A 17,149-nucleotide genomic window follows, 5' to 3' on the forward strand; every position below is an offset into this window, starting at 1 on the left:
TGCTAAAATGTAACTAGTGAGGTCAGTACTTAACAAACAAGTTCCTGCAAAAGAACTACAGTAGATAATAGCCTATGACAATGTCAATAAATAGATTTGTGGTCCCCATCAGCTTGTCTATTAAGCAACTTCTCTGTCTTGACAAGGATAGACCAGACTTGGCAGAATGAATTAAATGGATACAAGTGACATCAGCACATCTTGTTTTCAGCTCAGCAATATAACTTTCAAAACAACAGGAGCGAGGGAAACACTTTTTAGCTTGCTCTGCCTTCTAAAAATCAACTCTTAACTACAGCCAAACAGAAAATGAAAGCCAAAACTCCCTGAAAAAAACTGTCCAAAACACATGACCATCCTCTTAACAATGCAAGATCATAAAACTAATCCCAGTTTGACGAATTTATTGGATTTCTATGAGGATGTGACTAGTTCGGTAGACAGAGGGGAACCGGTGGATGTGGTGTTTCTCGATTTTCAAAAGGCATTTGATAAGGTGCTGCACGAAAGGTTGCTTCAGAAGGTTAGGGGGCATGGAGTTGGGGGTAAGGTGTTAGCGTGGATAGAGGATTGGTTGTCTAATAGGAGGCAGAGAGTTGGTATCAATGGGTGCTATTCTGGTTGGCGGTTGGTGACTAGTGGAGTGCCGCAGGCTTTGGTGCTGGGGCCTCAGCTATTTACCGTTCATATAGATGATCTGGAGGAGGGGGCTGAGTGTAGGGTGTTGAAATTTGCTGATGACACGAAGATGAGTGGAAAAGCAAATTATGCGGAGGGTGTGGAAAGTCTGCAGAGGGATTTGGATAGGGTGAGCGAGTGGGCGAGGACCTGGCAGATGGAGTACAATGTTAGCAAGTGTGAGGTTATCCACTTTGGCCGAAATAATAGTAGGAGGGATTACTATTTAAAGGGCGAAAAGCTGCAGCATACTATGGTGCAGAGGGACCTGGGGGTCCTTGTGCATGAGTCGCAAAAACCCAGTCTGCAGGTGCAGCAGGTGATCAAGAAGGTGAGTGGAATTCTGGCCTTTATAGCGAGGGGGATAGAATATAAAAGCAAGGAGGTCTTGCTGCAATTGTACAGGGTACCGGTGAGGCCGCAGCTGGAGTACTGTGTGCAGTTTTGGTTGCCACACTTGCGCAAGGATATTTTGGCCTTGGAGGAAGTGCAGAGGAGGTTCACTAGGCTGATACCGGAGATGAGGGGGTTGGACTATGAAGGGAGACTAAATAGACTGGGTCTGTACTCGTTGGAGTTTAGAAGGATGAGGGGGGATCTTATAGAGACATATAAAATAATGAAAGGGATGGATAGGGTAGAGGTAGGGAGATTCTTCTGCTCAGAAAAGACAGCAGGACTAGGGGGCACAGCCTCAAGATAAGGGGGGGGGTGCAGTTTAGATTGGAGTTGAGGAGGAACTTCTTCACTCAAAGGGTGGTGAATCTCTGGAATTCTCTGCCGGTTGAAGTGGTGGAGGCTACCTCGCTAAATATATTTTAAGTCACGGGTAGATAGGTTTTTGACAGACAAGGGAATTAAGGGTTATGGAGAGAAAGTGGAAAAGTGGAACTGATCCACTTCAGGTCAGCCGTGATCTTATTGAATGGCGGGGCAGGCTCGAAGGGCTAGATGGCCTACTCCTGCTCCTATTTCTTATATTCTTATGTTCAGTGTAAACACAAACAACCCCACTTAAAGCCATTTAAGTAACAATAAAATAACTTATTGTAGTGAGCCTGGCAACAATGAGGAAAACAAACTGAGGCTGTAAGCTGCAGAGATCATGATTTTAAAAAAATCTCTTAAAGCTGCACTATCGTCACAACACACAGAAAAAAGGAAAGGCTGGAAATGATTGCAGAGACAAGTCATGAAAGAGTAACAAAAACAAAGAAGTCGCTGCTAGATTTTATACCGGAGGATGCAAAACTGACCAAGTGAAAAATGAGGACTGTTTAGACATGGGACCAGTGAGGAACTAAGAGACAAAATACACAAGGACCACATGCTACATATTATTACTCTATACTTTAGAACCCATCTTTAATAATGGACAACAGTTCAAGGGCTCCAGATTATGATACCTTTGGAAGAAATCAAGATCATGTACATGTCTACATTATCATAGGGTCACATGTATTGCACAATGCTTGAAATTTTATAAAAGACTGTGTGGAATTTGCTTAACTTTAAAGAGTCTTCGCTGAGCCTGAACATTCCTCAACTATCACAATTCTTGGGAAATGAAGGAAATAAAAGGGTGACTTAGAAAAAGTAAAAGCAGTTTCCATGACTAAATGACAGGTTGATTATTTCAAACAATGCCTCCTACGTAGAAGGATAGACGCAGGCCAGTTCAGTCTTGCCCTCACTCAGTAGTCACAGCAGCTATACAAGTGATTTTTCTTTTAATTATGTGCTAAAGCCAATTGTAAGACCCTAATCACTGCCCTGGCTAAGACCTGATAACCCAACATACATTGACGACCTTCTTGATCTGCATGGTTGGGTTCCACACTGGGGGCAATGTATTCACTAATTGAAAAAAAAAGCTAAATCTCTAAATGAATTTTAAGCTGAGCTGATTGTTTACTGCAACAGACCTAAAGTGTGTTGTATTTTACAAGATGTCAGTCAATAATATTCAGTCAGAAAAGACATGATTTGGAGAAACTCCCCAGACAATTATCATCCTGCCAAAATTTCCCTGTGAAACAATTCCGCTGAGTAAATCTATGGACTTGAGGGATGTGTGTGGTGCAGTGAGTTTGAAACTGGCTGTTTATTTTTGTGACTTGTCTCTTGTTAGCAGAGTCCCATTTGAAATGAAGTTCATCTCAATCTATGGGCAGCATGCACAGATGCTGAACATCTTTATAGAATGACACCCTGACTAAAATGAGGTGGAAGATTCAAATTTATTTTCCAACCATGCAAAGCATTACAAGAATTCAGTGGGAAAGGAAATTAGGTGGGATGTCAAGGGAGCTGCCATAAATCCAACAATATGTATGACTTAGCACTGTGTTCAAAAGACATCTGACAACTGATGGATAAAAGTGCCGTAGAGATTTAAATGCAAACCCCCCACCCAATCTTGGCACGATCGACTTTCAGGTATCTTCAATCCTTTGTTATTTACGCATAGAAACAAGCCCTTCGGCCCAACTTGTCCATGCTGCCCTTTAATCAATAAGCTAGACCCAATTGCCCGTGTTTGGCCCAGGTACCCACCTCTACTATTGTCTCCGGCAGCTTGTTCCAGACACTTACCACCCTCTGTGATAAAATTGCACTTCTGGACCCTTTTATATCTCTCTCCTCTCACCTTAAACCTATGCCCTCTAGTTTTAGACTCCTCTACTTTTGGGAAAAGATGTTGACTATCTCACTGATCTATGCTCATTATTTTATATATCTCTATAAGATCGCCTCTCCAGGGAAAAATATCCTAGTCTATCCAACCTCTCCTTATAACTCAAACCATCAGGTCCTGGTAGCATTCTAGTAAATCTTTTCTGAGCTCTTTTTACTTTAAGGATGTCATTTCATAACAGGGTGACCAGAACTCTACACTGTATTCCAAGTGTGACCTTACTAATGTCTTGAACAACTTCAACAAGATGTCCTAACTCCTATATTCAAAGTTATAAGTACATCCGTAGTGCTGTTAGGTAGGGAGTTCCAGGATTTTGACCCTGCAACAGTGAAGGGATGGTGATATATTTACCAGTCTGGATGGTTCATGGAAACTTCCGGGTGATGATGCTCCCATGTTTCTGCTGCTTTTGCCCTTCTAAATGGTAGTAGTCGTGGGTTTGGAAAGTCCTGTCTTGGCGATTTCTTGCAGTGCACCTTGTAGGCGGTACACGTGGCTGCCACTATTTGGTGGTGGTGGAAAGAGTGAATGTTTGTGGATGGGACCAATCAAACGGGCTGCTTTGACCTGGATGGTGTCCAGCTTCTTGAGTGTCGGTGTCACATGCAATCATTGATATTCAACAGACCACAAAGGAAAAGAGAACAGGAATAATTTTATCATGAAAGGCATGATGTAGCGATGTTATTGGAATAGCATTTCTATGACCTATTGCTTGAGACAATAACAGTTTAAAAAAACACCTTTTAAAATGTGCCTGCCTTCAGTACAGGGAATATTAAGAATAAATGTTACTGATAATATTTATGTTTCCACAAAGAATGCTGCAGTACTTGATGTCCATCAAGTCGAAGTTAAAAAATATAGTTTGCCTTGGTTGGAGCATTGTTTGAGTTTGTTGTTGTGATTGCTGTTGAATCTTGTGTCATGGGAGTGTTAAAAAGACACCTTTTAGGCTCTGCTTTGAAGAAGGTGATGTCAGTCTGAGGAAGTTTCAGCAGCAGTGACGCAGCCTTACATGTTAGCAACGCTGGGAGAATCGCTGATTCTTGTGCCTGCATATCTGACACTTTTCGAATCAGCCTCTTGGACAAAAACAAAGGTTCACTGTAATTCTGAATGGAGTTTTCCCACATTTGATTCAAAGCATCAACCGCACAAGACAATGGCTTGACCTTAACAGCAACAGAGGGAGGATGTATATTTAGGGAAATATTGCTTTAATTTCTTTAGTGACTCACAAAGCAGGAAAACCCAGATAAACCATTCTTTCATAGTATAGTCCAATGGTATTCACGGACCACCCAAGCACCACTTGCAGTTGGGTCACCGTATTTTTTCCACAGGGTGCAGAATTCTTTGTATTGTCTGCATTCTGCAGCGTACTTCAAGAACGGAATGCTCTTAGTAAAAAAAGATTGCAGTCTGCACATTTTTGCTGGGTGGATGTTTTGCTGCATTATACTGGAGATATTTACTTCGAGTTATCAGTGACCAGTTTTTAAATGAATCATCGATAACTTCTAATTTTTAATTTTCCGTTTCCCGCATGCTTTTAGGTGTCCATTTTCCATGCGCCTGCCTTCAATACATTTTTTAATTCTTTCACTGTTGGACTTATCAAATATACAGTTCATTCCTTCCATTGCTTTAAAATCAGAGGAAATATTCTATGTGTGTTTATTTTCTCACAATGGCATAATGCACTCTGTTGGTCCAACACTCAGTTCCCAGTGCAAGAGAGTTACACATTTAACATCCTTTCTATAATTGATGTTCATCTTTTGCTCTCAGTCTTCAGTTGATGAGCATCCCCAGCTGTTTAGATACACCTGCAGGTCTCTATGAATTGTTGGACAGAGCACTGTTCTTTCCACTCTAGACTGCATGGTTTATTGATCAGGTAAAAAGTTCAAGTTTATTTATTAGTCACAAGTAGGCTTACATTCAAACTGCAATGAAGTTACTGTGAAAAATCCCCTAGTCACCACACTCCAGCACCTGTTCAGGTACACTGAAGGAGAATTTAGCATGGTCAATCCACCTAGCCAGCACATCTTTAAGAATGTGGGAAGAAACCAGAGTACCCAGAGGAAACCCACACAGACACAGGGAGAATGTGCAAACTCCATACAGACAGTGACCCAAATTGGGAATCAAACCTAGGTCCCTGGTGCTGTAAGGCAGCAGTACTTGCCACTGGTAATAACTTAAAGGTAAAGCTTAACTGGATTTCTTCCTCTCCTTGTAGGGATATAGTGGAAAATGTTGACAGTTTAAACTCTAGCAACCAGTGCCTTTCAATCAGAGTGCAATAGAAATTTCTGCATTGAACAGTAAGAGTTCCCCTAACAACCAGACTGATGACAAAGAAAAATTGCAACCATTCCTAAAGTTGCAACCATAACAACAAAACACAGGATCTGTTTTTCTTAAAAGCAGAGTTTGAACAATCCTCAAGTCCTGTATAATGTCACTTTACCCGAGTCACTATTTTGTCCAAACCTCCCTCCCTTCCGCACCCCCCACCCCCCCCCCCCCCCCCCCCCCCGTCACTTTTTTTAATGCTTCAATTGTTAACCTCGAGTCAGTTAGTCTTGGAGAAGCTTGGTTTCCATTCCAGTGGGGCAATAAGCAAACACCATGGAAATCAATGAGAAGTATTAGGGCAGCCATTTCTATCCCAATGAAAGTACGCCCTCTTTATTCCCATTGTTACTCATTCCTCACAAAATATCAGCCTGCATTTTATTGTTTCCTCAGTTCACATAGAAAATCAGTCCCATTGCAGAGGAGAGTTAAACACTGGACTGATGAGCTGAGACCTGAAATTAATGTATAAACATGTGGAGTGAATTGATAAAATCTGAGTCAATTGTAAAGGGTTGATGGGGGGGGGTGGGCAAGGCTGCTTGTTAAAACTGCTTTTTCAGTGCCACCCACCAGTGGATAAGGACACTAACCCCAGGAACTAAGCCATTCAAATCTGAAGGCTCACATTCAAACCCTGGCCTGTACTAAGTAAAGGATTTTACACAAGAATGTAATTGATGTTTTTTTTTATTCATTCGTGGGACATGGGTGTTGCTGGCTGGCCAACATTTATCGCCCCCTCCCTAGTTGCCTTTTGAGGTGCAGTTGAGAGCCAACTACATTGCTGTGGGTCTGGAGTCACACGTAGGTCAGACCAGATAAGGACGGCAGATTTCCTTCCCTAAAGTATAATATTGCACTAGATGGATTTTTCCGACAATGGTTTCATGGTTATCAGTAGACTCTTAATTCCAGATTTTTATTGAATTCAAGTTCCACTATTCGCCATGGTGGGATCCAAATCCGGGTTCCCAGAACATTAACCGAGTTTCTGGATTAACAGTCTAGTTATAATACCATAGGCCATCATCATAGGCCCCAGGATCTCTCTACAGGGAAAGAAGAATATTTGATGAATGCTTAGGCACTGATATTGAGGGTACACATAATTGGACTCAATTCTGACTCACTTTGCTGTCAGAGTTTGCTGACCTTCACTGAGCTGAAATTTCCCAACCTGTGATAAGGGACTTGGAAGCAGAGGGAAATGAATGGGTTGGGTGGGTGATGGCAGCACCAGGAGCAGCCACTCATGCATCCGGAGACCACCGGTTTTATGGACAGGGCCCCTCTGTGGCAGGTGGGAGGCTCCATGCTCCAAGGAGGAGGCCAAAGATACCCCAGACCCAATTGCTGCTACCAAAGTGATTTCCCCCTCCCATATCATGGGCCTGCCAGTTGTCTCCTCTAAAATCTTGAGTTAAATTTTCACCTCTGAGCCTGCCTCCATGCTGAGGCAACCTCATGGCCTCTGAGATGCCTCATCAGTGCTCACCTTTCTTTCTGTGGCCATTCAAGCTCAAAAGCTGCCAGCCCTCTAGGTTGTCTTGGGAACCTAGTTTGGTGCTGCCTTTGGAGCCCTGATGTCTGTGGGAAAACTGCCCATTCATTCACTGAGACCAGAAACCAACAGCAATCTGCATTTATATCATACCTTTTAGGAAGATAAATGCCACATTACAGAAACAGAATCACACACAAAGATTGACACTGAACCAAAGCAGGAAAGCACAGGATACAAGGATGGTCAAAGGGGTAAATTTTATGGTGAATCTTAAAAGAAGGTAGAGATAACAGTTCTGAAGTCTGTGGCCCAGATTTTTGCTCCCAGGTTGGGCCCACAGAGATGGAAGAGTTCTGGGCTCTGAGAATCCAACATTGATAAATGGCCATCTGCAGGTGGCATTTTTGTTCTAGGGAAGAAAGCTGGATTGGATATTAGGCTGAGTGGATTAAATGAGTACAGAGGTGCCAGGAGTGGATATGGGCTGAGCAGAAGGCCTGCCTCTGTGCGCTGGCACTTACTAATTTATATTTTAAAAGTATCAAACAAAACCCCTCAACACCTCCCTACCACCACCCCCCACACACTCCCCTTGCACCATTTATGTGAACCTATGCCACCTCATAACCCAGTGCCAGCCAGTGCTCTTCATCCACTCCCCACAGCCCCTCATGCCCTCCACATTCCCATGGCTATTTATGCCTCTATGCCTCACCCACCACCACCCTTTGCCCCTACCCCCTCCATGTCAGCTCACCTCATGTCCTTTAATAGTTTTTGGACAGTTTAACAGTTCTTTGGCAGCTTTCATAGCTTTGACAATTTGTTTACAACTTTGACAGTTCCTTGACAGCTTTGGCAGTATCTTGACAGTTCCAATGTGTTTGTGCATTTTTTATGCAGAATCATGTTAACTTTTCATGTTCCCAAATGAAGCATTACCTTTACCAAATGCATCCCAGGATCTCTCCAAACAAATCCATCAAGTTGAGACCTCTTACTTGAACTAAAATCATTTTCTAGGCGTTGCAACATTTCACTTCTGTAGGCAGCTAGCAATTTAAATGGTCCACTGCTACTGTAAATGCTGTCTGGAGTGGGATATTTCCAGGCTTTTTGCGCAATGGAGAGCACCTCAGAGTTCTATGGGCTCTTGTTAGTAATCCAACTGCCTATACAAGAGGCTAAAGGAGATTGACAGGGTAGATGTTGAGTGGATGCTTCTTCTTATGGGCAATTTAGAATCAGTGGTCATAGCTTTAGGATAAGGGGTAGTATATTTAAAACAGATGAGGAGAAACTACTTCCTTTGCTGACCTCGAGTGTGGTGGTAGCTCGGATATTGAGTAAATTTAAGAAAGAGCTAGACAGATTTATAATTAGCAATTGAAGGGTTATGGAGAATGGGCAGGATATGGAGTTGACTCTGAGACAAGGTCAGCCATGATTGTATTGAGTGGCAGAACAAACGCAAGGGATTGACTTACCTACTCCTGTTCTTAATTTTTATGTTCTTATATCACAGTAGATGTCCCTCAGATAGTGTTCTAGGCCCAAACATCTTTGGCTATGTCATCAATGATCATCCTTCCGTCATAAAGTTAGAAGTGGGGATGTTCACTGATGATTGCATAATGTTCAGCAACATTTGTGACTCTTAGATACTGAAGCAGTTCATGTTGAAGTGCAACAAGATCTGAGCAATATCCAGGCATAGGCTGACAAATGGCAAGTAACATCATACAAGTGCCCGGCAATGACCACCTCCAGCAAGAAGGAATCTAACCATTGCCCCACAATATTTAATATAATTACTATCACTGAATACCCCACTATCATTGGAAATAATGGGATTATCATTGACCGGAAAATTGAAATAGACTAGCCATACAAATACTGTAGCTACACGAGTAGGTCAATGCTTACGAATCCAATGGCAATAACTCATCTTCTGACTCCCCAGAGTCTATCCACCATATACAACGTACAAGTCAGGAGTGTGATAGAACACTCTCCACTTGCCTGGATGAATGCAGCTCCAGCAACGCACAAGAAGATCGACAGTACCCTGGACAAAGTAGCCCACTTGACTGGCATCCATCACAAACATTCACTCCCTCCACAACCAAGGAATAGTGGTAGCAGCCTGCACCATTTACACGATGTACTGCAGGGACTCACTAAGGCTCCTGAGGCCACAACTTCCAAACTCAGGACCTAGAAAGAGGGCAGCAGATGCCTGTAAACACCATCAGCTGGAAGTTCCCTTCCAAGTCACTCACCATATTAACTTGAGAATATATCACTATTCTTTCACAGTAGCTTAGTCAAAATCCTGGAACTCCCTCCCAAACAGCATTTTGGGTGTACCTCCACTGCAGGGGTTCAAGAAGGCAGCTCATCACCACCACCTTGAGGGCAATTAGGGATAGGCAATTAATTCTGAACCAGCATGTGATGCCCACGTCCCTTGAATAAATCCAAAAATATTTTCAATCTTCTGGTGTTTAAAAACCAAAGTGTCCGCATGTGTTTCAAACTTCCCACAGTAATAATTGACAGCAATTTAAATGTTCATCATCTTGAACTAAGACTTGGGAATTTAGAATGTATTGTGGGACTAATGTGCACAACTCTAAGGGCTGTGTAGTGTTTCTTGAATGGTTGAAAATCTTGCGGAAAACATTGGTTAGTACAATCATGTTTAGTTAATGATAAAAGTTACTGCTGAGCTCTAAGTGAGATCAGGCTTATTCCAGCAGGGAACTGAATAGTTGCTGAGAATATTTTAATTGCAGAATACGGTACCTTCATTTATGTATTCACACATTCATTATCCTTGGTGGGATTCAATGGATTAGCCTGTATGAGGGAATTAACCCCCCGAGGTGCACTAAGCTTAGTGAACATGCTGTCTATGCGATGGTATGTCAGGTCATGCGTTTAAATGTTCTTGGATATGCACTGTTAAGTCTCGGGGAGAATAAATTTCAAGGGCTTTGTATGCTTAATTATCAGAAAAATGTGTTGTAAAATGAAATCCAAGCTAAGAGCAATTTTTGACCGTGGCTTTCACTTTTTTGGTAGTTGTTTTTTTTAAATTGGTTTTATTCAAGAATGAACAGTATCAGGTTAAAACAAACTGACACTTCATTTGTTCAGTGAAGTTGTGAGTTTTCTCTCCACATTGTGGTAGAATGCTGACTTTCCCATAACAGTGTTTGCATGCTAGCATGTACCTGAGCACTGTTAAATGAGGGCACGTATCTGGTCACCATCTTATCAATTCTACCACAGTTAGTGCTACTTGGAATTTCTCTCTCATTTCTTCAAAGCTGTAAATATGCCATTCCCACATTTTTTCCCCTGAGATCCCCACTTTGAAATCAAGATTGATCACACTGCTTCATTCTGTAACTCTTTCACAAGAGCCTTAAAATTGTGGAATTTCTTACTCTGCTCCCACAGTTTTCAAATTTTTATTTATTTTTCATTCATTAGTGGGACATGGGCATCGTTGGCTGACCAGCATTTATTGTCCATTCCTAGTTGCCTTAAAAAATGCCTTAATTTGAATGAAAATCTGCTAAATAGTTCTCAAGTTATTTAGGCGACTCTGAAGTATAACCAAGGGAACTAGATGTTATTTGTGTACTGAATCCAGTTGAAAGAAAGAAAAAGAATGAAGAGCTCACATTTATATCGTGCTTCCACAGCTACTGAAATGTCTTGTTGAAGTTGTACAAGACATTGATAAAGCCACACTTGGAATACCGTATACAGTTTTGGTCACCCTTTTATAGGAAAGATATTATTAACCTGGAAAGAGTGCAGAAAAGATTTACTAGAATGCTACTGGGACTTGATGGTTTGAGTTATAAAGAGAGGCTGGATAGACTGGGACTTTTTTCCCTGGAGTGTAGGAGGCTTAGGGATGATCTTGTAGAAGTCTATAAAATAATGAGGGGCAAAGATCAGCTAGATATCAATATCTTATCCCAAATGTAGGGAGTCTAAAAATAGAGGGCATAAGTTTAAGGTGAGAGGGGAGAGATACAAAGAGAAAGAGGAGAGATTCAAAGAGAGAGGGGAAAGATGCATGTGGGTGTTCCTTTTTGCTGCAATTTAATTCCTGATTGCAGTTCACCTCTACTCTCAAGTAGAATACAATAAGTGTGACAAACTTTACACTTCTTTTGTTTTATCATACAAGTTCTCCAGTAAATTCCTCTCAAATTTATCTCAAACAATATTCTCCCATCTAGCCCACTGCAGGAATTGTAGTGGGCAAGACACAACATTCGGTGGACCAAAGGCCTGTTGAGCTCAAGTGGGAATTATCAGTCTTGGGGCATGCGCGACAAAAATTCCCACCCATAGTTTCTATTGCCTTGGATCCTTTATGCATGTAAACTTTTAGGATGGCCACAACTTATCGAATTGACTCCTGTCGTAAAGTGTGTTCATTGCTCATGATTGAGAGGCTTTGTGATAACCGGCACCAGCACACACACATCCCCCCCGCCTGCCGCCCTATGTTCTGGAGTGACAGCCTTGATCTTGTCATTGAGGTTCTGAATCAGAACATGAACCAGGATTCCATTGAGTCAGAGGCAAGTGTGCTAACCAACTGATCCGCAAAAATAAATATAATTCAAACTAATATAATTAGTAGGTTCTCTTTTCGAACTTTGCTTGAGATAAAATGTTATTTTATAAAAATAGTTTTCAACTTTGGCCTGTGGTGACCAAGGATTTTTGTGTTTATTGAATTGAATGAGAGGAGAAGTCTTAGGCCATGGCATGAACCAGTGTAGAACTCTGTCCCATTAGTGTCCATCTTCATCTTGCTTTGCTTTGGCTAGTCTGCCCTTAAGAGGTTGGGTGGACTACACATTAGCAAACCATTAGCAATTCCTTCATAACTCCTGCATGCTGAGAAATTAATTTTCTTTTTCTACTGGCATTCACGGAGCCAATATACCTTCAGTGCAGCTTGCTCCTGTGTAAATCGGAATCATAATTTGCCAAAGAGAGTGAGTGCCAATAAGAGGAATATTTTGAACTTCCGAAAGATTTTTTTAATGGCCTGTGCCAATACTAGCCAAATGTTACATCCATTTTGCATTTACTATTTCTTGTTTTTTTTCCAAACTAGATCCTCCAGTGACACCAACTGTTGTATGCCGATCAAATGCTTACCCAGAGACGTTCTACTGCACATGGCAGCTGTTAAGCCCAACTTACATTCCAACAGAATTTGACATCACTGTAAGGTCTGTTCTGGTTTAGCTGTGCTTCTTACCTCTGATTTATTTTTCTTAAGTGTTGTTAAATTTGAAGCTATGTTGATATAACATAAAGAATGGCTTTTTCTTCATTCCATGCTTTCTTGCATTTTTTAGATAAAAACTTGCATCTTTTTATGGATAGGTTCTGTGGAAACAAACATTTGGTACAAATTTATATTGAATACAACTGTTATGGATAAGCTACTTGTTCCCATTTCAAAAGCCTAATGATATTTCTGGTATCACTGACTACTAAATAGGCAGAGTTTCCACTTTGGGCTCAATAGTCATGTGGACATACATTGGACTGCATTTCCATCCTCGAGGCAGTTAGCGGGAGTCAGGAAGGTTCTGGGCCAAGAATGCATATTGTGCTTGGCTGAGAGCTCAGAAATTCCTTAGAATACTGAGATCTGAGCCCCAGGGAAAACATTATATGGTTGACTTCCCTGTCTCCATGATTTCTTCTGTCCATTTATTAACACAAGATGAGGAAGCTTCAAGTGCTTTCAGTTTCAGCTTTTGATATATTAAAACGTTTGGACAATTGTTAGTTTTATTGGCCTGTAGTAAAAAGGAAGGTTTGGTGACAAAAGTGGAATTTTATCAATGAATGACCGTTTTTTGAAAGCTGTTTTCAGACATTCTATTGTTACCATAGCATTTATTTATTTGGCCTTTACAGTGCACGGTAGGTGAAAGGCATGCAAGGGATATGGGTATGGGGGAGAGGGTGGATGGCAGTTGGTGGAGGTAAAAGGAGGGCCTTTTGAACTTACTTTCCAAAGGATTCTCTCATGCATTCAATTGTTTAAAACGCTCCAGAGGTGCCATCAATCACAACTCTTTGAAATGCTAGTCTCACTCTGAAAATTGCGGCAGTCCAAGGCATGCCTGTCACTGCGATGGGGCCAGCCAGGTCTGGAGTTCAGGGTACAAGCCTGTTCCCAATACAAACCCGAACCCTTAAAAGGCAATCCTGAAAATTGGAAACCCGAGGAATGAGGTTGGCAATCCCAGAATTTGATCCAGAATGCCATTTTCGCTCCACACAATCTCCAGGACTCTCTGAAAATCCAGCCCATTATGTCCAAAATTATGCTAATTTTGAGAAGTTACTGTTCCCGATGTCGCTGCTGAAACCACTTCCGCATATCAACAAATATAAAACTTGCTGCAAAACGACACAATTTGGCAGTATTTTTAAAATGCAACTTAAAAAAATGTTTTAGGTTGAAAAATATTGATTGGGTACATTTAAAAGTGGTAACTTGCTGCCATTTAATGAATATAGTTGAAAATGGGATTAATTGCAAAAAAAGAAGCATTTTAACTGGAGTGTCTCAGCTTATACCAGTGAGTAACCCAATTTTATGTAACTAAAAATAACTTTCAAAAGGCTATGCAGAACAACTTCCTAATTATATTGGGTTCACAAAATATTACTTGTTAGGAAGAATTACATTCAAAAGATTGCAAACATGCCTATTTAGTGTTCTGCACCCAGAAGAACTAGTTTGAGTCTCCTCAAAAGACAAAAAACAGACATGATTAGCAGAAACTCCCAGTGGTGATTAATTAAATCTCAGGGTGTAATCAGTTTTGGAGAGCTGGCCTTGATTCCTGCGCAATGATTTTTAAGTGAGTGCAAAAGTTGCAGAAACTCAATTTGTACTGAACATAATTTGTGCGTAAAAAATTTTCAATTCTTTTTGTTATCTTTATCACTTTTAGGTAAATTTCACTGAAGTAAATGGATGTAACTACACAGAAACTACGGGCCAATGGGTCTAAACTATACCAATAATCTTAGGACTAGATCCGAAGTACTGCTTCTTGAATGATAAATCTCTACAAATGCTAGTTAAAAGTTTCTTTGAAAGAACGAATAATACCCAGAGGACAAAAGCAAATTACTGTGGATGCTAGAATCTGAAACCAAAAGAGAAAAAGCTGGAAAATCTCAGCAGATCTGGCAGCATCTGTAAGGAGAGAAAAGAGTTGATGTTTTGAGTTCAGACAACCCTTTGTCAAAGGGTCCTGTTATTGAATGTAAAAAAATACCTGTTGGACTTTAACCTGGTGTTGTGAGACTTCTTACTCAATGTTTGTTACAGGGTTCCCACCCCCTTACATTTGTCTAAGCTTTATGCAGAGGCAAAGCTAACCTAGAGATCTTTATCTGTGGCACAGTTGTCTGGCAGTACACAGTTTTGTAAGCTAGCAGATTTCAAAGAGTTTCAAGAGTTTTCCATAAAAGAAGAAAAGGCAGAAAGAGATTTTTCACAATAAATAAAGACATGTGGACACTGACACCCTTACCAATAATATGAAAGTCAGAGAGGGACTCTTCTTAATTCAAGTTAAGCATTAAATTAACCAAGTATGCTCCCATTGCCTGCAAAGGCATCACGCAGTTATCAAAGCCTTGTACAAATAGGCATAAAAGCGCACTTTGAGGTAGAGATTCCTCAAACTCTGTGGAATGTTTTGTGCTGGTGAAAGTTTGTCAAATGCTTTTTTTCAGATGTAGTGGTGCCTAAGAGGTTAATATATTTTGTGGTTCCTTTGCCATAGTGATAATCACCTCCCTGCCTCACTGGCACTCACCGGCTTTGCTTCATTAATATTTCTCAAATGTAACTCTGCTTAATGATACTGTCAGTTCCCATACTAATGGAAAGTAATGCAGCCCAGTATCCCCATATGTAGTACAACCACTGTCTGACATTCTGAGCGTGCTGTCTGCTGGATCATCATTAGCCTCTGGGTTCCTGAGTTTGAATTATACATATAAAATGTTAATTTCCATTTGAAGTCAATCTGGTGCCAAGACTCCAAATGCATTTCAATGCAAATTACTTATCAAGGTCATTCTTTAGCAATGCAGATATCCATATTGCATTCAAAAGAGACCACAGAAAGCTACATGAAACCTCATCTCATACTGTTCTTTTTTTTCTAATGTTTTTGAGAGCAGAAGCAGTCTAACATTAACTTTTAAAAAAGCTATATTAGAGATTCAATGATATTCACCATATATAATGACAAAGCTGCATTCAGGACATTAAAGTAAAGATAGAAAAGCTTTGCAGAGAGATTGTTTTTTTTTCGCAGTTGCATGCCTGACACCCATGAAAACTATTAATCATGTGCAAGAGCTTCCAAACAACATTATTGGTAAATGCACAAAAAGGCGGCACAGTGGTTAGCACTGCTGCCTCACAGGGATCTGGGTTTAATTCCAGGCTTGGGTCACTGTCTGTCTTTGTGGAGTTTGCATATTCTCCCTGTGTCTGATTGGATTTCCTCCGGGTGCTCCAGTTTCCTCCCACAATCCAAAGATGTGCCAGTTAGGTTGATTGGGCATGCTAAATTGCTCCTTAGTGTCAGGTAGACTAGCTGGGGTAAATAGGTGGGTTCACAGAGTTGGGGCTATTGTCGGTGGGATTACTATCGGTGAAGGCTTGATGGGTTGAATGGCCTCCTCCTGCACTGTATGGATTCTATGACCATTTCCATTTGCCTTGTATGAGAGGTGCAGTCTTTGGCATCGTACCTGATTTGACAAGGGTAAATATCAAGTACTCCCCAGTAGCCTACTTCTGTACTGTAGGGATTCTATGATAGCATAAGAGAGTTTAACTATCTAAAACCAAATGGCTACAATAGTGTTGTTAAGCACCTCCAGCTGAGATCACACTGTCCGCTTCGGCATTGATTTGTGAATGTATCCAGAGATGAGTAGAAAGAATCCCAACTCCAAATGGCAGGTTTATCTGCTCAGGCTCTGTGAATGATCTAGCTTCTGTGGGCAGTTAGGAACAATCTCCTGCAGGACTGCTTGTCTGGTCTGAACAGTCAAATAACAACATTGATTTGGAGGATCAACTCAATTCCAGTGTCCCTTTGCCAGGCATCTCATCCTGGAATCAATTTGTAGTAAGAAGCCTCACAACACCAGGTTAAAGTCCAACAGGTTTATTTGATAGTAAACGCCACAAGCTTTCGGAACGCTGTTCCTTTGTCAGGTGAGATCACTCTGACGAAGGAACAGCGTATTTCTATCAGCTCAAACATGATAGAAGGGACATCGAGTGTCAATGTTAGGGTCAGGAAAGTCACAGGCAGCTGAAGAGGTTCAATGTGATAGAGTGAGGGTAAAGGATAACGGTTAGAAGATCAAGGGGTCAAGGGGCAGGTTCAGGATGACATGCAGACAGCTCAGTTAGGACAAGTGGTGGGGAAGACAGGTCAAGGTTGACAGACAGTTGATCAAAGGGGATGATGAGTGGCTCAAGGATAACAAGGCAGGACAAGGTTGATGGGTGGCTAGTTAAGGGTGATGGAGATCAGTTAAAGGTGACTGAGTGGGAGGGGGAGGAGGGGTTGGGCAGAATAAAGGCTTGCAGTTCCAGAGTCAGCATAAGTATGTCCAGAGACATAGCTGTGACAACTGGAGCAAGTAGCTAGAAGCAAAGCTAAGGAGGGATTTGGCCATGGTAGGGTGGGCGGGTCCAGGATATGGTAAATGGACAGTCGTCAAGTTAGGAAGGAGATCCAAATAGTCTGCTGACCAGATCTTCTGTCTGTACTTGACTT

General features: G+C 41.4%; 1 protein-coding gene across 6 annotated transcripts in view; it reads left to right on the forward strand.

The window, feature by feature from the left end:
• Nucleotides 1–17,149, forward strand: part of cntfr (ciliary neurotrophic factor receptor) — a 403,342-nt gene that overhangs the window by 307,783 nt on the left and 78,410 nt on the right. For all 6 annotated transcript variants that reach the window (XM_080217324.1, XM_080217401.1, XM_080217485.1 and 3 more), the window contains one exon: nt 12,415–12,532. In XM_080217324.1, the coding sequence (XP_080073450.1) occupies nt 12,415–12,532 (118 nt within the window). The remainder of the gene's footprint in view (nt 1–12,414; nt 12,533–17,149) is intronic.

Source organism: Carcharhinus amblyrhynchos, chromosome 1, assembly GCF_965287045.1.
Source record: "Carcharhinus amblyrhynchos chromosome 1, sCarAmb.v2.hapA, whole genome shotgun sequence".
Taxonomy (NCBI): Eukaryota; Metazoa; Chordata; class Chondrichthyes; order Carcharhiniformes; family Carcharhinidae; genus Carcharhinus; species Carcharhinus amblyrhynchos.